At 52.8% G+C, this 16,454-nt stretch overlaps 8 protein-coding genes across 8 annotated transcripts; 2 read left to right on the top strand and 6 right to left on the bottom strand.

Annotated features, from left to right (window-relative positions):
- Positions 1–660: 660 nt before the first annotated feature.
- Positions 661–2,106, bottom strand: P152DRAFT_464212 (actin-like protein 2; the record flags this gene model as incomplete). Its single annotated transcript, XM_033680548.1, has 6 exons — positions 661–747; positions 801–878; positions 927–1,718; positions 1,772–1,915; positions 1,976–2,022; positions 2,088–2,106. 6 exons carry the CDS (start codon positions 2,104–2,106, stop codon positions 661–663), a joined length of 1,167 nt encoding a protein of 388 aa, XP_033536920.1.
- A 309-nt stretch (positions 2,107–2,415) lies between these two features.
- On the bottom strand, positions 2,416–3,415 carry P152DRAFT_455011 (uncharacterized protein). Its single transcript, XM_033678701.1, has one exon. It carries the CDS (start codon positions 3,245–3,247, stop codon positions 2,714–2,716), a length of 534 nt encoding a protein of 177 aa, XP_033536921.1. The 5' UTR covers positions 3,248–3,415; the 3' UTR covers positions 2,416–2,713.
- An 81-nt stretch (positions 3,416–3,496) lies between these two features.
- On the top strand, positions 3,497–5,497 carry P152DRAFT_429147 (longevity assurance proteins LAG1/LAC1; the record flags this gene model as incomplete). The annotated part of the gene is made up of 4 exons (XM_033677356.1): positions 3,497–3,976; positions 4,053–4,778; positions 4,829–4,950; positions 5,077–5,497. The coding sequence occupies exons 1-4, from the start codon at positions 3,755–3,757 to the stop codon at positions 5,495–5,497; spliced, it is 1,491 nt and encodes a 496-aa protein (XP_033536922.1). The 5' UTR covers positions 3,497–3,754.
- An 89-nt stretch (positions 5,498–5,586) lies between these two features.
- P152DRAFT_180713 (uncharacterized protein) lies at positions 5,587–5,946 on the top strand. Its single transcript, XM_033674162.1, has one exon. It carries the CDS (start codon positions 5,675–5,677, stop codon positions 5,906–5,908), a length of 234 nt encoding a protein of 77 aa, XP_033536923.1. The 5' UTR covers positions 5,587–5,674; the 3' UTR covers positions 5,909–5,946.
- Positions 5,947–6,088: 142 nt separating this feature from the next.
- On the bottom strand, positions 6,089–7,679 carry P152DRAFT_470744 (S-nitrosoglutathione reductase; the record flags this gene model as incomplete). The annotated part of the gene is made up of 6 exons (XM_033681002.1): positions 6,089–6,309; positions 6,377–7,032; positions 7,087–7,222; positions 7,293–7,407; positions 7,513–7,527; positions 7,656–7,679. 6 exons carry the CDS (start codon positions 7,677–7,679, stop codon positions 6,089–6,091), a joined length of 1,167 nt encoding a protein of 388 aa, XP_033536924.1.
- A 1,979-nt stretch (positions 7,680–9,658) lies between these two features.
- Positions 9,659–9,955, bottom strand: P152DRAFT_374755 (uncharacterized protein; the record flags this gene model as incomplete). The annotated part of the gene is made up of 1 exon (XM_033675588.1): positions 9,659–9,955. A coding segment is annotated over one exon (297 nt), but the record flags the coding sequence as incomplete, so codon positions are not given.
- Positions 9,956–10,679: 724 nt separating this feature from the next.
- P152DRAFT_455016 (uncharacterized protein) lies at positions 10,680–12,038 on the bottom strand. Its single transcript, XM_033678702.1, has 3 exons — positions 11,576–12,038; positions 11,181–11,527; positions 10,680–11,129 (listed from the first exon to the last, which is right to left on the bottom strand). The coding sequence occupies exons 1-3, from the start codon at positions 11,889–11,891 to the stop codon at positions 10,839–10,841; spliced, it is 954 nt and encodes a 317-aa protein (XP_033536926.1). The 5' UTR covers positions 11,892–12,038; the 3' UTR covers positions 10,680–10,838.
- A 1,789-nt stretch (positions 12,039–13,827) lies between these two features.
- Positions 13,828–15,770, bottom strand: P152DRAFT_455017 (SUN-domain-containing protein). Its single transcript, XM_033678703.1, has 3 exons — positions 14,638–15,770; positions 14,100–14,479; positions 13,828–14,040 (listed from the first exon to the last, which is right to left on the bottom strand). The coding sequence occupies exons 1-3, from the start codon at positions 15,389–15,391 to the stop codon at positions 13,999–14,001; spliced, it is 1,176 nt and encodes a 391-aa protein (XP_033536927.1). The 5' UTR covers positions 15,392–15,770; the 3' UTR covers positions 13,828–13,998.
- Between the last annotated feature and the right edge of the window lie 684 nt (positions 15,771–16,454).

Consider the following 16,454-nt stretch of genomic DNA (forward strand, 5'->3'; position numbering starts at 1 on the left):
GAAGGTGGTTCGACATCTGAGAATCATAATGCATGTCGGCCACGTGGTCGTGATGGACTTGATCATATCCTAGCTCTGAGCTGACCTTACGAGACGCCGCATAGTGGAGGAAGATCCAGGATCGATGGGCGATCCGAGACCGGCTGTTCTTCACGATGGGCATCTAGCGGTAAGTAGGTTTGGGAGTAAGGCCTGCGTCAGCCCTAGGGACGAGAGTAAGATGGCCGTGGTGGTCGAGCAAATCGAAGCATTGTTTCACAGCAGGCGACGATGCAGCAGCAGGATCGGATCTAGCCCATCGCATACTCCGCATTGACGGATCACGATCCCATTCCAGAAGCATTGAAATCGCCCAATAACAAGGGATCAGGTGAGCTGAAAATGCTTTTCATCCATGTCCCCGAAAACGCTTTCGTAACTCGGCATCAATCCTGCTTGCACCCCCATACATACATTGACCGCGCCTTGTCCCAAACCACGAGTACCAGCGGCTGAATACTCAGGGGCTGCCCGCCGCGCTAGCCGCAGCGACGCCCGGGTGGTTGAAGTAGAGCTCGGAATAAACACACCCGGGCGATGCCTTGCCGAAGAACAGGTGTGGCCGGCTCTGTTAGACGCAGGCAGATGCGCGAACCTGCAATAGACGAGAATGGCGATCGCTCATCGTGGTCCCAGCTTCTCTAAGGCGCGGGATCCTTGCTCGTCCCATTCCTGTTTCGAGATCCACATGTTCTCCTTATCCGCCATCTGAAACCATGTTAGCTATCCCGCAACACAAACTAGGACAGGATCAGGCTTACGATGTTTGCGAGCACTGCGCCTCCCAAGAATACCATGTGCCTCCTCCGTGGCGGGTCTTCGATACGGACCTTAAATTTCTGGAGGCGGGTTAGCAACAGGTGTGGCGCGTCAGGGGATGAACTCACATTCAACCGCTCCGGGTTTCCACCCAGCACCTTAGTCAACCAAAGTTGCCGGAGTTCCTTCTCCAACCGGCTAGGAAGTCCCGGATACATGCTGCTGCCACCCGACAGGACCACGGCTTTGTAGAGACTGCTTCGCACGTCGACGTCGGCCGCCTGGATGGTGTTGAATAACAATTCGGCGATCCCCGGCTGCTCCACGTCCACCAGATGAGGCTGGAACAAGCATTCCGGCGCCTCGAACCGCTCCGACCCCACCCTAATGACCCGTCCATCGGGGAGCGTGTACGACTCGACGAGCACCGTCGTGTCCTCGGAGAGCCTCTGATCCAGCTCCAGATCGTACGAGACGTAGCACAGCTTCTCCTTGATCTGCCGCACCGTCTCGAAGTCGGCCGTGCGGTTCAGCGCGTATCCGCGCCGCAGCAGCAGCGCGATCAGGTTCTTCGTCACGTCGCGCCCCGCCACGTCCAGCCGCCGCGTGAGGTGATTGAGCACCGTGCTCTCGTAGACCGGAATGACGTGCGTGACGCCATCGCCCGAGTCGACCACGACGCCGCTGGACAGGCCTTGCGCGTACAGCGCCAGGACCGCTTGGATGGCGACGTACACGCCACCGAAGTTGTAGCGCTCGAACATGACTTCGCACATCTGCTCGCGGTTCCGTAGCGGGTTCATGGGCGGTTCGGTCAGGAGGATCTTGCGGCCCGTCGGGTCGATACGCATCTTCTCGTAGAAGGTGTAGTCCCAGAGATGCTGCATGTCATCCCACCGCTTGACGATGCCGTTCTCCATCTGCGGGACTCGTGAGACGTTGGGACATGCGGAACCACCCCGGGGAAGCTTACTGGATATGTGATTTGGAGCATCGATCGCGCCGTGGCGGCTTCGTCGCCGCACATGATGTCCTTGACGACGATGTCGCCATCTCGCTCTTCGGATCGGAGGATCGGACGGCCGATTATTGATGGGTACTGATGATCTGGGAAGTTCTATGGCGAAGGGCTCAGCAGCTGTAATCGGCGGTATCCGGCGGAATCAATGCTGCATACCTGGCCTGCATATCCAGCTTTCAAGAAGCCCGTCCCACCGTCGAGGACTGTGAATAGTTAGGCATACGTCTGGACACTGTAGCTAAGTGGAGGGAGATGGGTGGGGTCATACCGATTGGGAGGTCCGACATATTTTAGCACGCAGAACTCAACCGCCTGAACCCGACTGTATATATGGTCTCGAGGATTCAGGAATCTGGATACAGGAACGCAGCTGGCACTTATAGCGAGTTCGGGATATACGTCAAGGTGGGATGTTGAATGCTTAGATGCTTACAGGAGTCCCAGCCCGCAACCCTGAGAACGCGACGACTTGGCGGGGACCGGAATTTCAGTTTAACCGATGCTGGTTCCTGTCGCCCACCGCAACTTGTGAAGGCGAAGTTGAAGCTGTAAATGAAGACGGTGAAGTCACTGGAGGCAAGGCTGGTATGTGTTGGGAGAATTTGATGATATTTCAACGGAAATCAATGCTTTGGAACTTAGAAGCTGCTACTAATGAAAACCGTGTTTGTGTTTGGATAGGACACGATATCTGATCAGAGCCTCACACTTCTCGGCTTCCCTAGTAGATGCCCAAGACTGCAAGTCCATATCTGGTCTGGCAGTACACCCGACACCGAACCTCCTGCATATCCATCCTGTCCAGCAGTAATAGAGGGTTTAACTACCACGAGCCACCAGTAGCCACAGGAACCGTCCAACACCGGGAACGGCGCCTTCCCGAACGGAATTCCTTTATGCTTCGCTTGATTCCCCCTCCAGGACTTTCTTCTCCGTAATAGGCGTCACCGCTGCAATGAGAACAAACAGCATCCTCGCCCACTCCGTGCTGCTCGGGTTATTCCATGCGTGGTTCGTCCCACGTTGCACGACTATATCGCCACGCTTGAGGAGCCTCGTCTCGCCGCTGTCCAGCGCTGCCTCCATCTGCCCTTCCAACACCACGCCGTAGTCGATGCTCTCGGTGATATGCATGGGCCCATTACTCGCGGGCGCGAAGTCGACGATCCGCAGGACAGAGCCATTGGAGATGGTTAGCCCGGGGGGGGTTTCTAGATGGCCTTCGTATGCTTTCAGGTCGGCGCCGTTGTTGAGGTCAACCGGGAAGCCGGACGTAGCATATCCCAAGGTCGCTGCAACGCGTCCTACTGGAAGAGGAGCGAATTTCAAATCTGACGGTGGCGTCGATAGAAACACCGCTTTTCCTGACTGGGGGTCTTGAGCAGTGATATGCCGACTGATGGGGGGTAACTCTCCAACATGCGCCATATTGTGTCAATGCTAGGTTCTTGACTTGAATGGGTATAGATTAGGGATGCGGTCAAGTCTCAGTATTCTAAACTAACATAAACAAGGCAATGAGCCAAGTTCTCGAGTCTTTACTCTGGAGATCTTGAGCAATGGAGCCAGGGAGTGTTGTCGCCTGTCGGTTGTCACATCCACCGTGCCACCATCAACATAAGCAACCCATAACTACCCGAACCATATTAGTCGAATATCGGTTAGTCTCTCCCCCTGGCGACACGACGAGACCAATGGACCACAACAACGTCAGAATCCCGCGCTTCCCGCCAAGACCCGGAAATTGTCTGCGCCGTCTGGCGAAGAAAGATATGAAGATCTGACGACGTGAAGACGTGTAGACATGAACTCGTGAATCGTGAATCCCATTGTTCCCTTCTATATTACTTCTTTTCTCGCATTTCGCATTTCGCATGCATGTCGCTGCTTCCCTTTAGTCATTCCTTCTTCCTTCCATTTCATTAATCATCCATTATGGCAGAACCATTTCCCACCCTCAACTCGACATCTCCGGACCCTTCGCATCACCATACGGGTAGCGCGTCCGGCGAGAACGGCTCCATTCGACAGAGACGACGAAAGAGCACCGGACTACGCGGCGAACCTAGGGGCGATACAGCTGCACCCGCTTTCGCGACTCTGAATGATCGGACGCCGAGTACCATGGGGACGGAGACGCGGTCGGGAGCTCTCACGGTATGTCCAGACCTCCACGCCCAGACGCGATAGTCGTCTTGACGTACCGCAAATTGGGTAGGACTGATCGATACAGGGGAAGCGATCCGAAAAATCCCAGCGACGGTCCAAGCGACGAAAAGTCCGCTCAATATTCCAACGATGGAAATCCATTTCATTTCGGCACACTTGGCTGAACCCGCTGCTTCTCTGCCTTGCCGTCGTCGGGGTGTATCGCCTTTCCCCGGGCCCGTCGAATCCCCTCCATCCCGCCCTGTTCCTCTCGTATCCTCGCGGTCCTAAGGATGATGATCCCTCGGCGACCATGTACGGCAAAGGCAAGAAGGATTTCGCGTTCGTCGCGTTCTACACGATCTTCCTAAGCTTCACGCGCGAGTTTATCATGCAGCGGTTCCTGCGGCCGTTGGCATTGCACTACGGTATCCGCAAGCGAGCGAAACAGGCCCGGTTCATGGAGCAGCTGTACACCGCGATCTACTTCTCCGTGCTCGGCCCGTTCGGGATGTACGTCATGTCGAGGACGCCCGTGTGGTACTTCTCGACGCCCGGAATGTATGCGGGCTTTCCGCATAAGGAACTAGAGGGCGTCTTTAAGGCCTACTATCTGATCCAGGCGAGCTACTGGCTGCAGCAGATGATCGTCCTGCTCCTGATGCTCGAAAAGCCACGGAAGGATTTCAAAGAGCTGGTCGCACATCATTTTATCACACTCTCCCTTATCTTTCTGAGCTATCGCTTCCACTTCACTTACATGGGAATTGCTGTGTACATCACGCACGACATCAGCGATTTCTTCCTTGCTGTAGGTTGCCTTTGATCTTCCGTCGTTCTACCGCTGACGTGAAACTCCAGACCTCAAAGACGCTTAATTACCTAGACTCGCCCGTCGTGGTCCCATACTTTGTGCTCTTCGTCGGGATTTGGACCTACCTGCGACACTACATCAACCTTCGAATCATCTTCTCGTTCTTCCCGTACGTAACCCTGGGATGGAATCCTCACCCCCTCACCGAACCCAACACGCAGCCGCTATTCGCTCTCCCTGCGCCGTTCATCCCCAGCGGCGACCCCGCGACATCGCAGCTATACGTCTGGCCCAGCCAATTCAGCTCCATCGGTCCGTACCAAGTAGTCTGGGAGACCGGACAGTACAAATTCTGGGTGGCGCAAATCATCACCCTCTCCCTCCTCGCTAGCTTGCAGGCCGTCAACATGTTCTGGCTGTTCCTCATCCTTCGCATCGCCTATCGGCTCGTGCGCGGCGGTGAGAAGAAGGACGACCGGAGCGACGATGACGAAGACGAAGAAGAAGAAGAAGAAGAGACCATCGCACCCCACCCGGTCAAACGCGAACCCGAGATCCACGTCATCGGGATGGATAAAGCCCCTGGCCACAAAGCGACGGCGATGTCATTGGGTGTCCCAGTCGCCAATGGAAAACTGGGGAACGAGTCGGACGCCGGGTCGGCGTCAGAAACCGGCCGAACGTTGAGGAGGAGTCCGAGGAAGAGGAAGGTGTGATCCCTTTCTGGGTGCGATTCGGCTCCACGATGTTACGGCTCTGTAGCATTCTTTTGCGGCATCGGTCCTACTTGCGGCATGGCGTTCCCAGAGTTCGATGCAGGTGGCTAGATGCAGTTGGCTAGATGAAGGCTGGGGCGCGTTTCCTGCTTGGGATGAGGTCACAGGCGCAGGTGGATGGCGGTTTGTGCGTTACTGTCACATACCTCGATTCGAGACCTTACCTGTAGCTCCCCTTCTGTACAGAGTTTCCCTAATAGGGTGCATTCCCTCCCTTCTCCGATATTCTATTACCTGGCTTCACTTCTTGTTATCTCTGTACTTAATCGTCAACTTTCCAACGGCGACCGATTTTCGTACTTGTGCGGAATGATGGACGCCGGTACATTTTGGAATCCAGTCATCATGTAATGCGTGGCATGTAATTTATCTCCAGACCTATACAAACTACAATGCTCCTACTCCATTCCGCCCGGCTTGATGGTGTTCAATGCCGGAGAACCGCGCTCTTTCCCCGATCATAACCGCGCATTCCAACCGGGCCTAGCACCCGTTCAGGCTCCATTTCTGCTTTCAAATCGAATGCCTGACTTACGATGCGCGCATGTCGACCACACATCGGATACAGTCCCCGCCTTTCATGTCGCCAAACGCCTGGTTGATTCCATCCAAGTTCTGGCGATGGGTGATGAACTCGTCGACCTTGAGCCGCTTCTGGATGTAGTCGTCCACCAGGCCCGGAAGTTGAGTCCGGCCCTTGACACCTCCGAATGCACAGCCTTTCCACACGCGGCCCGTCACGAGTTGGAATGCTGAAAGGGGATGTTAGTATTGTTTGGTGATGTAGAACATCCGAAGACCGTTCGAAAGTGGACTCACGTCTGGTGTTAATCTCCTGACCCGCCGCCGCCACGCCGATGATAATCGACTCCCCCCACCCCTTATGACACGCCTCCAACGCACTGCGCATGACATGCACGTTCCCCGTGCAATCGAACGTATAATCGCACCCCCCATCCGTCATCTCCACCAACCGCTCCTGCACGCTCGTCCCCTGCGGCAACGTCGCCGGGTTCACGAACTCCGTCGCCCCGAACTTCTCCGCCCACCCCCGCTTCGACTCGTTCACGTCGATCGCGATGATCTTCCCCGCCCCCTTCGCCACGCACCCCTGGATGACGCTCAGCCCAACGCACCCGACTCCGAACACTGCGACGTTGCTGCCGGGCTCTACGCCCGTACCGCTCCGCCCCGCCGTGATCACCGCCGCGCCGTACCCCGTCGTGATGCCGCAGCCGAGCAGGCACGTGCGGTCCATCGGCGCGGAGGGCGTGATGGCCACGACGGAGATGTCGGCGACCACGGTATACTGCGAGAAGGTCGAGGTGCCCATGAAGTGAAGAAGAGGTTTCCCCTTGCAGGTGAACCGGCTGGTGCCGTCGGGCATCACGCCTTTGCCTTGGGTGGCGCGGATCTTGCCGCAAAGGTTGGTCTTGCCGGATTTGCAGAACTTGCATTCGCGGCATTCGGGGGTGCTGTGGGAGAGGGTGGTTAGAGGGGGTGGGATGACTTGTGGGGCGGGGACGTACTAGAGGGCGACAACATGGTCGCCGGGCTTGACACTGGTGACGCCTTCGCCCACGGATTCGACGATTCCTGCACCTTCATGACCAAGGACAATGGGGAACGCGCCTTCGGGATCTTTTCCGGAGAGGGTATAGGCATCTAGCACTGTCAGCGCACGATCCACGTCCAGTTGGAGAGAGTGGCCAATGTCCGGGCGACCCGTACGTACCTGTATGGCAGACACCGGTGTAGTAAATCTCAATCCGAACCTCGTGCGCCTGCGGAGGAGCGACTTCGATCGTCTCGATGGTGAGATCCTTGCCGGCCTCCCATGCGACCGCGGCCTATACCATCTATCGTCAGTTTCTTTTGTCTTCTTCACGCCCCTTTCGGTGGCGGCCGGTATCGGGAGCTCAGGGAGAGCTAGGTGGAGAGAACTTCAGACTGACCTTGCAGGAGATGGGCTGGGAACACGATCATTAGTATATATTCACGTAGATGCTCGACTTGCGAAGTAGATTCGTGAACAACCCCATTGCATCGCGACACACGCGACTTCGGAAGTTGAAATGGCGTGTGGAATCTCACTCACCTTTCCAACTGTGCTTGACGCCATATTGCTTTCTGTGATTCTCGCGCCGAATTCTCAACCTCAGCAGCTTCCCGAATACTGATTATCCGACAAAAGTGTGCGAGCGAAGGATATTTCAAAGTTTCAAGCTACCGTATCCAGCAATGCTTTCTAAGTGAATGACGTTCTGGACTCGCGCTGTGTTCCGTCACGGCTGCGTATGATCACCGATAGCTAGAACCCCACACCTTCCGAGCTTTGGGATTCAAGAGTGGGGTTGCTGCAGAAAAGCAATCGGATTACCAGCGTCACTCGAGCCAGTTCGCGCGAGACTAGGGAATTCTTGGGTTTACGCGCGACGAGACCTGGCTAAATGCGAAGAGACCACATCGCTCATCGTCCATGATGGTTCAACTGGCTGGATTCGACGGGCCTTCGCAGGCGCACTGGACGGATTCCAGGCGGATACTACCGGTATGTATGCATCTTTTAGTCGAAATGGGAAAAAGTATCCGATGGATCGCTGGAGCTCTGGAGCAGTTGATGATCATCCACAAACCATCCGGTACTTACGCTGACCAATGCCGGGAACACTTCCTACGGAGTAGATTTACCACTTCATAATACGTTTGAAGTCGAATCTGTCCGCCGCGAGTATACCACCGATCACCAGCTTAAATAAATCTGTAGGGAAAGCCAAACTTACCCCTGGTTCGGGTGTCTATCGGTAATGTATCGATGGTAGAGAACCCAAGTGAGTGTTCTCACAGTCGTTGGCATGTCAAATTATGCAGTGAAAGAACAAAGCGAAGAATAATTAAGGTACTCTATAAATATTTGTCAGTGAGTGACAGTTCAATCTTAGGAAAAGTCTAGAAATTGCCCGCACTAAATCAACTAACAATGGCAGCATTCGACCCTTCACCTGGATCCTGAGTGGGCTAGTTTTCAACTTCAGTGTCTCGTGGGACGCATATTTGTTTGGATATGATCAGGCTCTACAGGACAAGACGCTCTTGTAGACCTGTCCTTTTATGTCTGTAGTTCATCGACACAGTTGCCTGAGAACATTGCCTCTTCGCTGCTACCTTTTCAAAGAACAAAGGTAGCCATGGTGGAAGTGAGGCTTCGGGGACCACCCCCCAAAAAGATCTCATGGGATTCTGCATGGTACTGAGCAATGCTATACCGGAAGCCTCAATCTGATCAATCGGACGCCACAGCGATTCCCCCCTTCCCCTAGCGTTCTCCCTAATTGTGACTGGAAGCTTCATTGTCCCTCTTTCCATAGGCAGCGCAAGTTCGCTGATTTTTTTCTGTACGGTGATTGATAGGGAAAATGCATCCGACCTTCCTCTCTAACGAATTGTCATCCCAACTCGGACGGTAGAGTGAGTGGCTTAGGCTTTGTAACTGGTCGTCACCACTGAGAGACGCTATGGGATTTGTACAACCAACGAATGGATAGTAGCCCTCCACTGTCGAGTAGGTCCTCGCACTTGCTCTTGCGATGGATTCCGAAGGCTGTGTATTCCCTACTCGCTCATACGAACGGATGAGGTAGTGTAAGGAGTGACGGACACGGAGGGAGATGAAAGATGGCTGACGTGGTAGGAATTCGTGTGAGATAAATAGCGGTTTCGCTCAATCAGGTGATTAATGCAGCGACACAGTGGAAAACACCGTTAGATTCCAAAAGAGCGTAGATAGATTGACCTTGATCCTTCAGAGCCGGATCCTACGAAAACAGGCTGTTCCTGCAGCTATTTTATATGGTTTATAATGGTGATATTTTCCCTAAAAAGGGAAAGAATAGGGATATAGAATCGAATACGGAATGAAGCCGTGGAGAAACGCCAAGAAACACAGATATTCTGTGACACTTTATGATCAAGCGCAAATCTCAGTCGGGCTTCTTTTATTTCGGCTGTAAGTCCAGGCTTTCTTGTTGGTTTGGTCTTTCTGAAGCCTGAAAACCGGAGGATTCGCCAGACGGTGATATCTGACACCCCTCCAACCTCTATGGCAATTTGAGCACAGGTTTTCTCCCGACCATATCGATCAGTACGGACCTTAGATAGGACATCTGAGGTAGTCTCTTCAGTCTGTTTCGTAGGCCGTCCAGAACGTGAGCCGTCTTCAACATGATGGTCAAAAATCTTCTTGCTCTCTGAGGGATTCAGGCCTCGTGCGATGGCCTTGCGGTAGATTGAATTAAGTGTACGAGGTTGAATTCCGGTAATAAATTCAATTTCAGTATTAGAAATTCCTACAAGCTTTAACGCCAAAGCTTGAGCTCGAGTAGCACTATCATACGAAGGCATTCTGCCTATTGATTGACGGAGAAGAGAAAGACAGAAAAAACAACTCTCTCTCTCCCCGGATTAGGATGAAGAGGAGCAGAGGACACATCAGGACGCTAATAGACGCTAGTGACGCCACAGTGCACATACCAGGAAAAAACTTTTGAAAGGCGCCTCCGTAGCGGATTCTCTATTGCTGGCCTTGGCAGACTAACGCTCTTAGGCATTACCCATATGCACCTGTGTGTGAAGCAAACCACCGTGTAGGCAAGGACCGGACCCAGAACTTGAGTGGAGTGTAATGTTTGAATTTGAACGACCAGCCACATGTCCGTGGGTTTCTCGATGACTCTCCGTCTGAGACGATCTTGAACAGATATCAGCCGTATACATCCTCGACTTATCGACATAACGTGCCAACTACGGTGGTGTAGACCTGCGGCAACGATGCGCCTCTTAAAACTCGATGGCAACGTCAGTTACATCCTGGAGACATTGGGAGCCACCGCCACAATCCCTCCTTGTGCCATATTCTGCGGAGATCAAGCGAAATCCGACGGCCTGTCCTATTTTCTGGGTAGACACATGCTGCATCTATCCTATCGAACCGGGATCAAACACCGCAGAAACTTGAGGTTCGGACCTCTGTTTTGTGAACTGTTTTTTTCTGCGCATTTAGCGTCTCGGATCCAGAAATTTCACTCTCCATGTTATTAAATTGAAATTCTATCTATACATCATGTTTCTTTAATCAGATCTCTTTTCGATGCAGAGCCATAATACCTGATTGCAATGCTCGTGACACTCGCGTGTAGAAAATTCACCTCTAGAAGTTGATGGATCAGCCCTGAATTCGAACGATATTCTTTCTACCTTAGGGAGAACTTCCATATTCAATTGTCTATTTGAATAGCTTCATTTGAGCCCCAAGGCGGCTGAATAGCTCAAACTGCATCCTTTCAGCTGCTTTAGGACCACGAAGTATGTCACCAGCTATATCAGAACCAGGCGGGAAATCATGTTCGAAAACTGGCTCTCCAGAACCCCTCATATTAGCTAAGACTGCCTGTCTGAAATGCCATCGTAGAAGCGAATCAATAGGTGCATCACAGCGAGCAAAATGCTCCTGATCGAGATGCTTGCCGGCAATATTTTTCGATGTAGGCCTAAATGCCACGACCTTATACTTGTCCTACGATAAATATTAGCCTCAATCTCCAACATAGATATACGATATACATACATCTGGGTTGATCGAGATAGCATAGGCATCAAAGAGTTGATGCACAGCGGAGTCAAGCAATAGTCCATTCTGTACTGAGTTGATAGATCCTCCCTTAGCCGGTTGAATTGTAATCCATCTGCCATAGCTGTGGTTGATCCAGTGACCTTCGTGGGCTAGTGGGAAAATATGTGCGGCTTCGAATCCATCCCAGAGCTCAATTCCAGCAAGTATTGGTACAGTTTCCCCAGATATGACGCATCGACGATCTCGCAAACGAACAGCCTCACGGAAGGCGGAGACATGGGTTCCGGAAGCACGGCTGATCGTTCGGATGAGCCATGGCTCAATATTGACTTGCAAAGGAACTGCTGATCAATTAGCCATATCACTACATCAAGGGTTGATGAACCAACCGTCAGAAACAATGTAGTACTTCCCAGGTTTAAGCGGATGATCATCCTTTTCAATCTTTGTCTTATCCTCATCTCGTAGATAGAAGGGACTTGCAAATATGAAAAGAATCTCAATCATTGAGTAGAAATTTGCATTTGTGACGCCGGCGGTGAGAACCAGACCACCAAGCACAGCATTAGGATCATTGGCGTCGTAGATGTGGATATCCCGCCCGAATGAGCGATTGAGTGGAGGAATAGCGCGTCCTTGTGACGGATTCAGAGGGTTGGAGGCTTCGGGAGAACCAGACGTTGTTATGGGGGAGGGGGACGACATGGTGGACGCTTAGGAAGCAAAGGTGGCATGAGGATGGCAGATGACAGGTGCAGGCTTGCAACCAGCATGAGACTATGGTAATTAGGTGCAGGAGCCAGAGACGATGGATGGTTCAAGCAAATAAGTGTAGTGACGGTAGTTGAGGTGTCGTACAAATCGAGCTTGAGCTCTGAGCCAAAATCGGATGCCGCGAATCCCCAAAGGGTAGCGCACCCCCGCGCACCCCCGCGCACCAAGGGAGTCGTATTTCAAGCCACAGAATGAGCCACAGAGTGTTATCACGTGATTATACAATTTGGACAGGACGGGCTCGATAAGAGAGGGCAATACCCCGCTGATACCGGTCGATCAATATGAAATGGGAAGGGAATTACACGCTCTGAGAAACCCTTGCCAAAAGTCTTGTCAATACCTAACTGCGCAAGTGAAGTCGTCCTGGGAAGGTGCAGGTTGGCGGGAGAGTTTCGACATCAAGCTTGCGATTAATCATCAGTGGTGATCACGTTTACCTAGCGGGATATTGTTCGATACAAAGGGCGTCAAAATGTGGGCCCTTAAGGAATTCAGACGGAGAGGGAAAAGAGAAGGAAGGGAGGGAAGGAGGGTATGTATTTATGTACCGTACTAGCACCGGCTGGAGACTCATCGCCGCGAAGTATAACATTTCATTCCGCAACATTAAGAGAGTCAAGAAAGAACTCTGTATCAAGCCAAGGGTATCTTCGGACTGAACGGTTCATACAATGCCCTGGTCTAGTAACAAGGGGGGACGTATCTCCGATACCATATCACAACAAATTGTCGACATTAAAGTGGCGCGAAGAGGAGTCTAGTACTATGTACACGAAAACGGCCATAGGAGAGACTCTTATAAATTCGGAAATACGTAGAATTTATGCTGAGAGCACGTGAGTGATTAGGAGTATATAAAATCAAGCACCTTACAAGGTCTAACGGAAAACTCGCCCCTTAGGTACCGGACCGGGCAGCGGCGCACTCGTCAACGCGCTGGCCACTGGAACACCCGCTCCGACATATCTCTGTATTAACTATAACAAGCGATTGACGAGTATTACGAGACAGCACTCTTCGTGAAGACCCAGGTGTCGAACCTTGCTCTATCTACCCTTCTCCTAGATTCCGAAGGGGGACGTCCCTTTTGGGGATTTAGCGTGGTTGGGTAGATTCGACACCAGGTATAGGCGTATGCGGATTAGTCATGGATCGAGGCGATGCCTCGGGTAATAGATGTTGTTAGACAAGTGAAGGAGCAGCGGCATGATGTTCCTATCATCGAAGGAGGGGCAGATTGTTATCTCCTGAGAGCCGGTATTGTACGCCCGTTCCAGGAAAAATTGCTGCGACTTCCTCAAACCATCCTGTAATAGAGATACCATCCAGCTTGATAATTTGCATCTCTATCATGATTAATTCATTCAAGCCATATCGACCACGGCCCGTCGTCCATGATTCAATGAATGAGTTCCAATGGCACACGATCGGTGGGAGCCATGTCTCCTAGAAATCCGGACGCCCCAAGGGCCGACACTATTTTTACAGATTATTCGATAAACATGCGTGAAGAAGCGACACGTAGGGCGGGAAGTAAATGGTAGGCGTGAAACAACCCGGGGAAGTTCTTCGCATCACTGGCATCTCCAAGCGAAATGGTGAACGAGATGAGGAGACGCCGAGGATAGAGGCTCCGTACGGACATGTCTCGGAGGAGATCGGGCGTCCCGAATGAAGAAGGCGATCGGCCATCGAAAACAACCAACATTAGACAAGTGTGTAGAGCAATAACGAATCCGAAGAGACGGAACACCCAATCCATCCATCCTCAGTCTCACATCGGCCGAACCAGGATCATATTTGAAAAAGTGGACGTCTCTTCATTGATTTAGTTGAATCACCATCGCGACTAAGTAATAGCTAAGTGGAAAACAGATTTACCGCTCACGCGCGCTGGAACGATGAACGCGGCGCGGAAGAAGAGAAGGCCGGGCCGAAAATTCATAAACAAGAAGAAGGGGGTATATCGTTCTCTTCCAAAAAAAGGGATAGATGACTGAGTATATAGCGTGGGTGAGGCGCGAAATGCCCGGGCTTATTCGAGGATGTAGTAGATGGTGCCCGAGGCGATCGAGACCTGGGAATATCGTCAGTCGCTGCGACAAAAGATCGTCGACGAGACGGGGGATTGCTTACCGTGCAACCCTTTTCATTGCATCCAGTATCACTGCAGTACTGTCCGTCTTTGTACTCGCACGTCCCCGACATACCGTCCCCTTCCAGGCGGACGGTATACTTCTGCTTCTCGTTCGTTGTCGGCACATTCTGGAAGATGCTTATCCACGCACTTCCGTCGCGGAATCCCACCCCAAAGTTCATGGGAGCGTAGTTGCCAGTGTTTCCGCCGGGCTTCCCCCACTGGCAGCCGTCCTCGACGGACACGCCGGCGGGATTGGCATAGTACTGGGCGGAGGTCTTGGTGCCCTGCCAATTGTAGAAGTTGTCCGCATCAGGGCATGTCAGTGGTACTTCAGTACCAGGCTGAGCATCGACAGGGACCGTTTCGGCCTCGGTACCTAACTTAGGTTAGTGATCATGTTGTGAAAGGCCATCGATGCGGTACGACAGAGCATGTCAACCAGATGTTGAGGGGATCGTCGGAAACCCATCGGGAATATTTGTGGGACTCCTGAGCATCGGACGTAAAAGTGGACGATGATAACTGATTACTCACCTGGATAGTCCGTCCTACAAATAGCAACGTTCTTCCCCATCTTGTTCTTTACTTTGACCGATACTTTGTCGGTGCCCTTTCCACATAGTTGCTTCGTCTTGCTGCTGGTGACCCGAAGTTTTCCGTCCTTGCACAGCAATCCGCCGACACTCTGCCCGGTGGCTCCCTGCATGTCGGGCCACTGAACCTTCTGGTATCCGGGTTTGCAAGCGTAGCTGCAGTATGCGCCTTCGACGCAGCAGTTCCCATCCTCGCACTGACTCGTGGTCACGGTCATGATGTCGTTGAACCCCGTGGTGCTGACTTCGTTCGGCTTCTGCACACCAGTCCAGCCGCCCAAGTTGGTCCACGGAATTTTGACCGCGCCATACTTCTCGGGGAACACGGAGCAGTCCAGCTCTCCATCCGGGAAGTCAGACGCATCTCCGCCGCCTCCCGATGAAAACGAGCTCTCAGAGACTTGAGGTTTCTCCTGCGCTTTCTGCACGGGCTGAGAAGCGGGCGCCGGGCTAGGAGAGGGCGTCGGCTCGGGTTTGGCGGCGATCTGCACATCGCCGCCGTCCTCCATGCGGAGGGTGCCGTTCTTGACGCCCCCTTGGGCTTCGACATCGTCAATTAGGCCTCCGTCGAGCTCATACACCACCACCACGGTGGGGTTGGCACACTCGCGCTTGTGGAATTGGGCATGACCGTGCGGGTGGGGTTTGGCGACGGCGACGGCCGCCAGCAAGGAGAGAACGGCAGCGGTCTTCATTGCGATGGAGTTGCAATTTTATGCGCGAAGTCGGAAAACGCGGTTCTCTCGGAACGAGTGACGAATCGATCGATTATTAGAGCTTCCAATACTTTTGCGACGTGGTCGAATTATTCGCGCGATGCGAGCGAGCGGCAGCGGAGGCCGAGGCGGAGGGAGGGTGCTGGGATAAGATATTCCAAAGAGTGAATGGGAGTACTAGACCCCGATAGTTGGTGGAATATATAGCCAAAGGAAAGGGAGGTGAATGCGACGGAGATGTGAAATCGTTTATGCCATGCAGCGGAGCATTAAGGAGTGAATGTGGTGAAGCGTGAAAGGGAGAGAATGGAGGAGGGATGACAAGCTCGTGAGAGACTGAGGGAAACGGTGAGAGGAGGAATGGTCGTATGGGCAAATGGCGCATTCTGACTGCCGTGGCGGACTGGTAGGAACGAGCGAGGAACAGAGCGAAGGAAGCCAAGACAGGCAAGCACAATTGCACAATTGAACCAATCAGCCAACAATGTAGCAACAACCAACCCAATGAAGCATCGCTGCCCGGCCCGTGCAGCCAGTCTAACTCTCAGCTGTCGTGTAACCGGCAGGCGCAATGAGACTTGGATTCTGGCCAAGCAAGCACTGATGTACGACAGTTTCCACTCCTTCCACTCCTTCAAGTGCTGCAGGGGTTGGGTAGGGGTTGTCATGGAAAAGAGAGCCGCCAGTTAACATCCATAGCATATGGTTGGCCGACGCTATTCCGTACCTGCACTAGGCAGTCGGGCCAAGCCGCCATCCCAAGCCAGAAAGCTTTCAATCTTTCACTCCGGAAATTGGCTTGTCAATATTTGCGAATCACCTCAATTTACCCATACGATCTCTCCGGTCACTGGTAAGACTGAAGGATGGGTTGGAACTTGGAGTGCGCGAACTAAGCCGTCTATTAGCGGTTTCGGTCACTCGTCACTCGTCACCCCATCTTGATCTTCATCCGTTGGAAATTGGAGATTGGAATTCGGCAATGCAGAAGTCCAGACCCGACCGAACTTCTGATCAACACTCCCCTCCCCAGATCAAAATC

Source organism: Eremomyces bilateralis (genome assembly GCF_010015585.1).
Source record: "Eremomyces bilateralis CBS 781.70 unplaced genomic scaffold P152scaffold_3, whole genome shotgun sequence".
Classification (NCBI taxonomy): Eukaryota; Fungi; Ascomycota; class Dothideomycetes; order Eremomycetales; family Eremomycetaceae; genus Eremomyces; species Eremomyces bilateralis.

Excerpts from the sequence above, each read along its gene's own strand:
- P152DRAFT_180713 (XM_033674162.1), top strand. The coding sequence starts at position 5,675 with ATGGCGGTTTGTGCGTTACTGTCACATACCTCGATTCGAGACCTTACC.
- P152DRAFT_455017 (XM_033678703.1), bottom strand. The coding sequence starts at position 15,391 with ATGAAGACCGCTGCCGTTCTCTCCTTGCTGGCGGCCGTCGCCGTCGCC. Across the intron at positions 14,480-14,637 it reads TTGTAGGACGGACTATCCAG|GTACCGAGGCCGAAACGGTC; the intron begins GTGAGTAATCAG and ends AACCTAAGTTAG. Across the intron at positions 14,041-14,099 it reads GCAATGAAAAGGGTTGCACG|GTCTCGATCGCCTCGGGCAC; the intron begins GTAAGCAATCCC and ends CGATATTCCCAG.
- P152DRAFT_455016 (XM_033678702.1), bottom strand. The coding sequence starts at position 11,891 with ATGTCGTCCCCCTCCCCCATAACAACGTCTGGTTCTCCCGAAGCCTCC. Across the intron at positions 11,528-11,575 it reads GTACTACATTGTTTCTGACG|TTCCTTTGCAAGTCAATATT; the intron begins GTTGGTTCATCA and ends ATTGATCAGCAG. Across the intron at positions 11,130-11,180 it reads CTATCTCGATCAACCCAGAT|GACAAGTATAAGGTCGTGGC; the intron begins GTATGTATATCG and ends TATTTATCGTAG.
- P152DRAFT_455011 (XM_033678701.1), bottom strand. The coding sequence starts at position 3,247 with ATGGCGCATGTTGGAGAGTTACCCCCCATCAGTCGGCATATCACTGCT.